The following is an 11,975-nucleotide window of genomic DNA, read 5'->3' on the forward strand; positions in this document are numbered from 1 at the left end:
AACCTGGTTGCGTCCGACATCAAGTACACGTATAACTAGCGCCGAAACGTGTCCCTGAACTTTTTTCATTTCGCAATAATTCAGCCAAAAGAATGACGTTTGCGAATCATTGGAAATCTTATCCGAAACGCTTCTACAGGATGTAGTACAGGTTCGTTTGAGACGTTTTTATGACGAACACGTGAATCTCCTACTAAATGAATCATTTAGCTATTGATTACCGCGAGCTCTTTTAATAAACATTGATCATGAAGGAGCAAGGGCTGCTAAAACATATTTCCGATAATATTGTCAGGGAAATGTGCGTCCGTGGTATGTTAAAGCATAATTAGATCGACGCTATGTTATTACTAGATTTTATGCGTTAATGACGATAATTAATAGATCAAATACAAAATAGCAGACATTTGTATGATTTGATGATATTATTGTATTACTGCGAACTCGTTAGAACGATTAAGAGAAGAAATAAATATAAGTGATTGATTATATTAATTACTAAATAATAATTCATAAATATCCGCAGTCTAATTATTACGATAAACGTTGACGCATTGATTACCAGCATTTTTCGACGTTTTTAGTAAGAATCTGGCAGAATCATTAAAGATCTTTAATTAATGTACCATTATCGTTTTTATAATAATGATAATCAACTCTTAAACTGCATATTATAGCAATATATTTACGTTAAAATACGAGCTTGAAATACTTTGATAAAACAAAAATAAGTGAATTTTGAGATATTTTTTCCATTAGTATTTCAATACACGACACGATAAAAGTGCGAGACGGATTATGATTAAAAACAAACACAGCGTTCCTTGAGAAAATAAATGTTCCACTGATTGTGCAAACATTATACCGTTATTGATAATAAATTGTGTTCACTTAACCGTAATTTTAAGTAAGAGCTGCATATTTTATTTTTTAAAAAATGATATAAGATCGGAAAGTAAACCCAGATATAAATTATAAATTATAATATAAGTATAAGTATAAATTAGCTAGATGTAAATGCGAAGGAAATCACCGCATTAATTAGCATCGTAAATGAAAGGACTTCATTTACAGCCTAATAAAGTTATAAACGTAGTTACGGTGAAAGTTGCGCCAACATTTAAGTGACAGTTATGTATTACACACATGCGCACGAGCATAGGGTGGTTTACCTACACGCCTAATATCTCCTTCAATTCTGAATAGTTAAGAACGAATTAATGGTTGAATGCAGTAACAACACTTTAAAATGTTATATTTAAAATATTAAGTATATGTAAATGCGTATAAATATTTATAACTTATATATATATATATAAATGTACATTTAAAAAATAAGAATTAAAGAATTAAAAAATAAGAATTGAAGAATTAGAAAATGAGAATTGAAGAATGTATTACTTTAGATAACGTTTAGCAGCACTAGTTCGCACTTCAATAGTTTTATTTGTATGATACTTATAAGATAATGTATACGAATGAAACATTATATTTCTAAAGATACTCTTGCGCAACAAAAATGAAAAATGTGCTCTCGAACAGGGTAGCGTCCATGGGGAATCCACGTTGAGTGTGGCTGAACGAGAAGAAAATTCCAGAAAACTGTCCGAAAACATTTGAGTACAATTACTGTTCAGATAGCAATTAAACGAACGATACCGCATAATGGTACGTTGTCCACCGAGAAACCGAGATAATGATAGAAAAAGATTGAAGCCGACAAGAACAGGAAGTTGGCGCAGCCTGTGTGCACACGTCCACGGGACACTGACAACGGTATTGCGTAATCCAAAGTGCATAGCAGCAGTCACCGGACTCCGTGCCTTTATTTATTCAAAACTGTTCCCCCCTGTTCATTCATAAAAACCCTTCGCATGATCGTCAACGTCGTGCCAAGTCTCGCGAGTACCGCAACAATGCCACGAGCTACTGCAACAATGCTATGAGCTACTGCAACAATGATATAAGCTACTGCAACAGAGAATTCGCGTTTTCACGGTTGCGTATCAAGAAATTAATTTTCACGGGTTTACCAACCTGCAGCATAAAATGTAAAACTTGTTAAGAAATCTTCTATATGGTAGCTGTTATTTATATATATAAATAATTTCGTGAAATTTTACTCAGAGGTCAGCAATCAAAGAGACGCTCGTTACAAAAATGATTAATGCAACACCTACGTTTTTGTATCTGTCGCCTTCGATCGTACCATGCTTTTATGGTACATTTATAAAAATTCTAACCTAAAATTCGAAATTTTACAGGCAGTAGCGTTCGTGTTTAATCTAGTATTCCGTTCTGAAATACACGATTGATCCGTAGTATTTTATTGTTTCGTTCGAGTGCAGTGTTGTTTTTTAATACAACAGTTTTTCTTTATCTGTTTTTGTCAGTTTTGAGAGTGTGAAATGTTATTTATTTTTATGCTGTATTTATCGACGACCCGTCCGTGTATTATTGTCGCAGTGGTGTCACGACTGTTGACGTATTCATTCGAAGCTAACATTTTACATCATTCTATTATGTGGTTTACTGTTTCGACGCATGTCGGCGTTTCCTATTGTGTGCTTCGATGTGTTCCAAGCTTGGTGGACTGCAATGATTTTTTAGATAGCTATTGCAAATCATTAATATTCTTATTTCAGGCAGATTATCTAATATGTTATAATATCTCCTGTAGATATCGAAACGATTAATCATTCTTTGTATGCTTTCTATTTTAACCCTACTCTTACCATATCGGTTAAAATGATTGGCTTCGCATAGTCTATTTTAACTGAAATAGAATATGTTAAAATAAATTCAGTATTGGCACTATCGTAAAACTGCCCACTTATATTTTATGCGATACGTTCGTTGTTCTCGTGTTGTTTTATTTCAATTGTTTTATAAAGCTGGCAGATATACGTGCGAGTTATTAAATTGGAATTTGACGGAGTAATAGTTTATCCGATTTCGATAGAAATCGTCGAGCGACGGTGCACGTCCGGGCGTTCATCTCCATTCGCAATATTTCTGTCGGTTCCCGTTCGAGGAATTGTTGTCGGGAATCGAGTTACATACTTGGACGTTTTCATTGATCGGTTTCGGATCGTCTTATCGTCGCCAGGTTGTCAGCCGATAACGAGTTTCCGTGAGTTTTAGACCGCGCCGCGATGATTCATAGCCGAAGTTTCTCCATTTTTTCGGGAATCGATTTATATCGCGACGAACATAAATATTTCGAGTTCCCGGAGAATTCGGAACGCGTTATCTGTCGTCGGGTCGCATCGACTTTGTACCAACACTATTTTCTTTCTTCTCCGGGGATCGAAAAGTTACACGAATTTTCAATCTCGGTCGAATCTGCTGTTGTCCCGACTTTCTTTGTCTGTAATTGGATTTAATATCGATTTACGACGTTGTTGTTACTGTATTCTGGTACAGTGCTCAGCTAAATACCAAAGAGGTTAGATACGAAATTGGCTAATGGATATTTTAATGTAAATTTGACTAAAACTGTAACAAAATTTGGATTCGGCGAGCATAACTTTTTGCTAAGATTATTTTTGCAAGATTCAGGTTTCTATAGGAATAATAGAAAATGTTTGGAGATCTATATTCAGATATGACACAGTCATTTTGCGGTCGGAATACTGCGGATCTTTAAACGAAAATTATTTACCACAATTACAACAAAGTCGAGCTAACCTCGTTGGTTTAAAATAATCCAAGATTCGTACCTGTACTAAATTATATTAAAAAGGTTCCTTAAAAATTTGAAATTAAATTTTTAATACCTTAATTTTTGTTTAAGTTAAAAAACGTTGCATAACTCTATTATCTTGATAATATACAAAGCATCAAATATACCTATTTCTTTTTTACACTCCTACGATTGCACTCCGCGTTAAAAATCGAGTTCATTGATTTCTTAGAAAATGACTCACGTATTCGTATTTATACGTCATATAATATCAATTCGATCGAAATATTAACGCGAACTTTCGGTCGTCGAAGTATCGGTAAATTAGCTGATTATTCCCACGAGTCTCGAATTTCAATGCAGAGTCTCATTAGGCGAGCGAAGTGTAGACAATGATTAACTACCAAATTCCTAATTGAGACGCTACTGTCATCGAATTACCTATCAATTACCATCTAACAAACCAACACGTTGACGGCTCTAGTAAATCTCGAAAAATTGCACGAAGTCGAAAGAGATTCAATAAAACAGGCACCGAAAACCTGACATGCATTTATTACTATAAATCACAATTTTATAAAAATCAATCTAATTAACGATTATATCTTACAACAAATTCATATTACATTTCATAGAAATTATCATAATTTAATTAACGAAACTCGTTAGACAATATAACTAATTTAAATCGTTATTCTAATAATAGAATTACGTAGTAATGCAAGAGTTAATGAGAATCGACGTGTATTTTTAATATAATAGTAAAAAATGACAATTAATCGGTGTGGAAGAATAATGTATTTTGAGATCTTATTGATCGGTAGCCAGTCAAAACAGTTTCGAGCCTATCGATCCACGGGATCTACAGATACGCGGCAGTCGGTAAAACAGGGACGTAGAACGCAGATGGCAGCACGAATCACGGATTCCGTGTCCCGCTGGCTCGGAACAAATATCGCCGGGAACAGGGGGGAGATTCCGAAACAGTTTATCGTTCCCGTGAAACTTCCCGAGAACTTCGAGTCCCAAAATGGCTGCAGTTGGATAATCGGAATTAGCTTCCGTGATTTTCGTGCGTGGCTGAACTCGATTAAGGCAACTTGCGATTCCGAGGGAAATGCATCGGGAGATAAATTTCTACTCTTCTCTGTTATTAACTTTCGTACGGCAATCGAGGCGTGCTATCCGCGCGATCTTACAGAGTTTATAATCATCGAACTGATCGTCTATTCGAAAGTCTCGTAAATTACGATATCCATTGTCTGTAAAATGAAAAATGCGTTCGATGGAATGGAATTTAATAAATTCAACAGCGAAAAATAAAAAAAGGGCTCATCTATTATTAGAAATTCAATAGACCCTTATATTCTTCGTTTATAAACGATGAAACGTGTTGTTATATAAAACGTATTTTATTCGAACGTAATAGAACGTAATAGATTTACGAGGAAATTTAATACGGATTTCTGTAAAAACTAATTCGCGTAGGATATTTTATTAAATTTTTGTGTGTAAAAATAAAAATATTCCATGTACACGCGCAGCGTATTAATTACTCTTTCCGTTGTCCACGGATGATTGACATAACAATCATGGTGTAAAATAAACGTGAAATACAGGCGACGTTTCTCAAATATTATTGACGCGTTCTGTCAACCTGCATGCAAAAAGCCATCGACTTTTCCATTCCAGTTTTGTCAGGCTTCGGCGTCACGTGCGAGCCTCTCAATTGACAGGCATCTTTATGTAAAACAACAATTTTCTGAAACCTCTGTTTCAACGAAGCTTCGATAAATCGAAAATAATACATTTGACAATATTAAATGTTTTTAATCTCTCGCCTGTCTCAAATTGCAAATACTCATTTTTGTCACAAATGCATAAAATACCATTCATCTCGTAATATTGTATTTTATAACACGAACGCCATGTTCGAAATTAACACTCGAACGGCGCATTTCGAAGGATCACATTAAAAAATATATTGCAAAGAAATTTATAAAAATATTCTGCATCCGTTACAAGTAACAGTCTTTTCTCTCTTTAACAATCTCTTCGTTTTATGAATATTAAATTCAGTTTTGCGACTCGTAAAACAGTTACGCGTTTAACAAATTTTCAATAATAAAATAGGGACGTTACAATTTTCAGCGTCGTCTCAGAGTCGTTACTTGATTGCAAAGGGTTAATAAATAAAAAAATATAATATTTCGATATTCATAAAGCCTCGAACATCAGTCTCCCCAAAACAGGGAACGTTGACAGTCGGTTTTTGAGAAATTACAACGATTCCGTCGAAATATTCTCGTCGAACAGTTAACAACCGGCAATCGCGAAAGTAGAGAGGACGAATCGGGTGGTGCAGCGGTTGCAGTCTCGAAAACTCGACGCGAGCATAACACTCAGGAGAGGAACTATTGATTAACTGTCTAGCAGGCTGCGTCTCCAGTCTGGACAGCATTGTCTTTCATTATGCGATATCGCTACTGTGTCCGGAATAGTTCGCGAACGTGACTGCGACGCGATTTCACCGGGGGTTGCATGCGGTGCGTGCATTAATGAATATGGGACAAACCGTCCGTAAAAACAGAAATTTCTGTTGTTCGTTCGCAGGACTATTTACGACCCGCTGTCGCCCGGCATCCGCCGTTCGCAAATATTTGTCACGATAAATAAACCAGAGAGCTACGCGATGCATTTGCAATTTTGGAACTAGATACGAGCACGCAATTTTTTGTTACACTAAAGAACTAGTGCCGTATTTATTAATGCCGCATTATTAATGGTATTGATCGATTGCGAATTAAACTTAATTTATCTATGTGTAAATTAATGATTTGAATGTGTCGAAGAAGAAAAAGTTAAATTGTCTACTACGTTAATCAACTCAGGGTAATCCTTTTTAAAGAATATGTAAAATTGCGAAAGAAACGAAATCATTTCGAATATGACATATTTTTCGAATAATAAACAGTTGCGAAGATAATTGTATTTACAAGATAAAATATATTTATCATAAACGAATAAATAATAGCAAGTTAATTGTTTCCACGATGCTTCAAATTCGTGAAACAAAGTTGGCATATGCGAATATAGAAATTTTCAATAGGGACAGGCACCAATTCGACGATAATTTGTTTATGGACCGTAGGACGGAGAACGTGTAAAATGTAATGATAGTTCTACTTACGACAATCATCTCAGAGGACTCGAGTACGAAACATTCGTTAGGTCTCCTGGCACTGCCACCCGTCCGCTTTCCAAAGCTGCAACAAAAACCATCGAGACATTGTTGAAACCGTTCGATCAAGTTCTCTCTCGACGTCATACCGATCGCTCACAAGCCAATCAGTGTAAGTGCAACGTCTGTTTGCAGTTCGAGAAATTCTCCGCTGTCGAACCTTGAGTTTGACAAAACTATATTTTCATTGTACGTTATTCGTTAATAAATCCTTAATCTTTCGTATTGGTATATGTAACAATATTTCCTGAAATTAATTATTAAAAGATTTCAAGATCCTTTTTCGTGCTCACAGTGCAATAAAATGTACCGTACAAATCACATTGTGAAAAACTTCGGCATTAAACAAAAATATGTATAAATCATATTTGTTCTACAATTATATTTTCGGTTACATAAAAATCCTACTTTCATTTCGCCATCGACATTTATTAACAAAGACGCCAGAGATACTATATAAAATCTATAATTTTGTTTAATAACCTAATTGAAACTATAACCTTATTTCAATAATTTCGAGAGTTCCGCAAGTTTAAAATTTTATAAATCCACATACCCAAAAAGTCAATTACCTAAAAATCTTAAAAATACGTGCGCATACAATGAAATCAATATTTAAGGAATAAATTAAAGATCGATTGTCCCATAACAATGATTAGTGCAAGTTGGTGCTCGCTGTTTCGGAATTCACGGCCTCGATTCACCGGTTAACAACGCCGCGATGAAATAAAACAGCATCGAGAGATCGCGTGCCCGCCCTTCGTCGAATGGTTAAAAGCCATAACAGCCGTAACAATAATAATACGGACGGAGGGGGCCTAGAGTGGACGCGCCGACACGGAAGTCATCGACGAAATGCAATTTATCAGCGGAACGGTGGCCGATTCTGGCGTGTGGGCCGCGCGCGTCGAACATAATATCTCAATGGGAGAGGGGTGTGCGCTTTCTCTCGCATTTGTGTAAATATGTCCATTGTTGTGGTATTCCTGCGCATTAATGTTCCGATCGCGTTCGAGGGAACGAGACATCGACAGATGTTCCCGTCCCCCGGCTGTCGTTCGGGCACTCCTCGAATTAGTCTCGGCCACCTAGTGGATCAAGAAAAATCTCCGACAGTCACGCGATGATCCTGAACGGACCTGGCTAAAAATATGTCAATTAGGTGAGACGAATGTTCGCGAATATTGTCTTAACTGTGTTTCACGTATTTCATTAAAAATAGTAATTTATTTCTAATTTTTAACTTATTTCCATGTTAAAGGAGATAGGTACTAGTTGAAATACTTCCTTGATTTTAAAAATATAAAATAAGTACATAAAATATATATTTTGCAATATAAACCTGAAATATTTGAGCGAAATTAACAATTTCTTTCTCTTCATAAATGTTATTTTTATGAAATTTTGCAGACTACGAGTGTGTCTTGACATTCGCGTTTACGTAAATTAAACACGTTATAAAAAACAAGTAGGTGTTAAATGTTCAAATTACAGTAATTAAATAAAGATAGTATAAGAAAAAGCTTACTTCAAAACAAGTAAAAATCGATAATCAAACTTCTAGGATTATTATCTTTTAAATTATTGACATTTTTCTTTCGCTCGAGTTTTTGTTATAGCCGAACTCTTCTGGATTTAGAATTGTTATAGTTTTGTTTTATTTTAGTTTAATAGAGCGGACCAAGATGGGACGATCTATTATTTGGAAGCGATTGTATACGAGGTGTAATAAATTTTTATTCTTTCCCGATGTAACAAAGTAGAAATGATATATAAACACGCTCTAAAATTCTTATTGCCGAATGTGCTATATATTTTATTCTGTAAAAAACACGTCGACGCGTTCACGTGAAACTGATAATATTAATTAACGAGAAAATTGTACAAACAGAATATTTAAAATGCTCATTATTCAAAGCAGTATATAACGTCATATGGCTCTCAAGGGAATGTGCTCGAGTTAAACAAGCCGATTTCGTTGGAACTTACGTGGGAGATAGTTTTTAGAAAAATCTTGGGCGATAACATTGAAGGGGTGATAACAGCCTTCAAAGCTGCCAGTTGAAGATCTTTTTACGAGATACCACGCAAATCGTAGGGCGTAGACGAAAATTATTTAAAATTCATTTAAAATTCTCTTTTTACATCTGTAACAAGAACTAAATAAATTTACATCTGTAACTATTTTTTCTGGAAGCTTTCGTTGTCTTGATTTCATAAAAACTCGCATTTTTAAGCTTCTTTCACAACGATTAAAAATAAAATCTTAGCAAAATTCAACATCTTTTTCTACTTTCTTAAATTTCATTCAACTATATGCAGTGTTGCAAAGTTACAAGATAGAAAATGTGGAAACACTTTATAGAGTTTTCCATTGTTATTCATCATTCATATAAATTGTCCCGGCCTCCGTTGACTGTCGTGCCACCGGTTCGGCGTTGTGCACTCTACCAGCGTCGCTAATCCATTTGTGTTAATAAATTATGACTTCCAAGGCTCCCGCAGAATCTCGCCTCTAATTAACGTAATTAATGCATGGCGAGCATGCAACTCTTGCTCGAAATAGGTCACTTTTCACGGGGAAATGTTTCGTTAACGGAGGAATTTGTTCCTTTGTGGACGATTACGGTTCATAAAGGGCAAACGTTCGCGTAAAATAAAACGTGACGTCAGTTTCAGCTAACTACGGCGAACCGTAATAATGACCATAAATCGGGACAAAATGCATCCCATTAAATTAAACTGCAACAATATTTCCACGCGAGATAGTTGCAGGTATTTCAAAGAATAATCACTTGATCGAATGATATAATAATCTTAAAATAATTATACACCAGCTATGATTAATGCCAACAGTAACACGGTAACCGGCTCCGCGCCTCTAATTGCTGTTTTATCGCAACAACCGTTCACCATAAGTGGATTAGGCTTGTCGAACACGTGTCGCGACACCGACCTATTCTACTTCCGATTCACGCAAAATAAAAGATCAATATTTCGAACCCGTTACACAAGAATATCCTCTGGAAGGCGCGCCGTATCGCGTCGACGGACGCGAAAAGGGTTTGCGGTGATCTCACGCCCTTATTGTACCAACGTCCCCGTTTCCAGCGAAGAACGCTCGCTGCCGGCGAGCAGAGGTCGGGACATAAGATTTTGCCTAGGCAACCGGTAATTTCTTGTAAAGGCGAGTCCGTCGAGCGGCGGCGTTCGACTAAGCAGAGCAAAGATAATCATGTTACACTGAATTCCCTTGTTCTGAATTCCCCCGACACGCGCGCGTTATTTAAATGTCGCCGCAAGGGAGGTTAATTAACCTGATCCGGAGGCTCGCCTCTCGCCAACGGCACCGATCTCAAACGAAAATAACCCTGTAATGTGTAACGTGTCGTCTAGCGGCTTACCGGAGAGTGGATCACGGCAGAGGCTCGGGAGGAATCGGTATCGACGTGTACTTTTCCACGGTGCAGCGCGGTGCAGCGCGGCCGTCTTCCAATGCAACGCGCGCGCGCGCGGCGTGCATAAAACCGGGCCCGCAACGGTAACGCGAACGAAGTGGATATCGACAGTCGCAGATCAATCCTGGACGCGCGATGAATGAGGACCGACTGAGAAATGCCGAACGGAAAGCCGTAAGGTTGCCCGAGGTTCTTGACCCGACCTGTGTACCCATCCCCGTTCGCCATTGGCTTGCACGGAACCGCGTACGGGACTAACAACAACGACTAGCACGTGCACGCGAGGGGAACGTTCGAGTCCCTCCTCGTCAACAATCGGATGAACATTTTCCGATCGCCACCATGGTTTATGCGATTGAATTCGAGGTCAAGAGTTGCTGCGGGTCAAGGTAGTTGCTGACTGTTCTAAGCCCTTCGTTCACCTGGCCCATGGTCCTCGAAAATGGGTTATTTTCTTTATACGAAAAGCGACTTTTTATTGCAGTTTTTCTGTTACTGATAAACCGTCTCACTGGTCATCTCACTGGTCTCTTGTTAACACGTTGAATGCCACGGGGGTCACCGGTGACCGGCACTGAACTTGGCAGTGACGCCATGGGGGCCACCGGTGACCGGCGCGCTCAGATTGATGAAAATATATATAATTTAAAAAAATGACAATACTTATAATTTTGTTATTATTATCATCGTTGATGTAGTGGTGTGAGCAAATGAATGCCTTATAAAACATCTGAAAATAGTTTTATTTATACATGAAATATAGTTTTATTATGTGACATTATATGTATCGCATAATAGAAAATTCATCGTGGCGCCACGGACAATTCCTGTAAAATGGGCGTGGCATTCAACGTGTTAATGACACGTCAAGGGCCTCTTCGTCAAAATTTTAGTACAGGACAAGTTGCTTCAAATGATCTCAGTTAGACATTTTCCGGACATCCTATAAAAGTTTAGAGTATTTATTAAAACTACATATGAAGTACTCGGCGCAGGAAAGTCTACCTAGATCACTGAACCATCATCGGACGGTCAAGAAACGATTGGAAAAGCATGTCGGACAGCGTCGTCGCAAGTTACAATTACTGTCGCGCGACGCGCCACGGTTACACGCCACGGAGAATTGAATTCGACGCGGACAACGTCGACCGGCTTCTCCTTCATCCGGCAACCCCAATTTCAGTTAACCCTATAACACTCGCGACGGCGGCGGGTGCCCGTCCCAATGATTATAATCGTTTCGCTATAGGCGGACCACGGCGGCCTGTCACCTATGCCATCGTCGGGTTTCCTTCGTCGTCCTTTCCTTGTACCTTTTATTTGCCGAGAGGTTTCGACGCGCGGCGTGTAGCCTCCGATCGAGATTACGTCGCCGATGATTGATATTCGTGTTGATTTGCGGGTTCGAACCGATCCCGGGGAACCGGTATAATTAACAACGTACACGTGTGGAACGAATCGTGGTCGCGGATCGTTGCTCTTCGACGGTATACGGGCGCTGGCGGGCGGTTTCTGGCAAGTTCGGCTTTTTGACCGACATTGAACTCGACGCGCTAAATGTTTGCGCGTGTTCTTTATCTTCGATCGCTGT

At 38.0% G+C, this 11,975-nt stretch overlaps 1 protein-coding gene across 7 annotated transcripts in view; it reads right to left on the reverse strand.

Moving 5' to 3' along the window:
* Positions 1-11,975, reverse strand: part of LOC144471317 (rap guanine nucleotide exchange factor 2) — a 275,558-nt gene that overhangs the window by 56,927 nt on the left and 206,656 nt on the right. For all 7 annotated transcript variants that reach the window (XM_078183248.1, XM_078183256.1, XM_078183317.1 and 4 more), the window contains one exon: positions 6,876-6,951. In XM_078183248.1, the coding sequence (XP_078039374.1) occupies positions 6,876-6,951 (76 nt within the window). The remainder of the gene's footprint in view (positions 1-6,875; positions 6,952-11,975) is intronic.

This window comes from Augochlora pura, chromosome 1 (assembly GCF_028453695.1).
Source record: "Augochlora pura isolate Apur16 chromosome 1, APUR_v2.2.1, whole genome shotgun sequence".
Taxonomy (NCBI): domain Eukaryota; kingdom Metazoa; phylum Arthropoda; class Insecta; order Hymenoptera; family Halictidae; genus Augochlora; species Augochlora pura.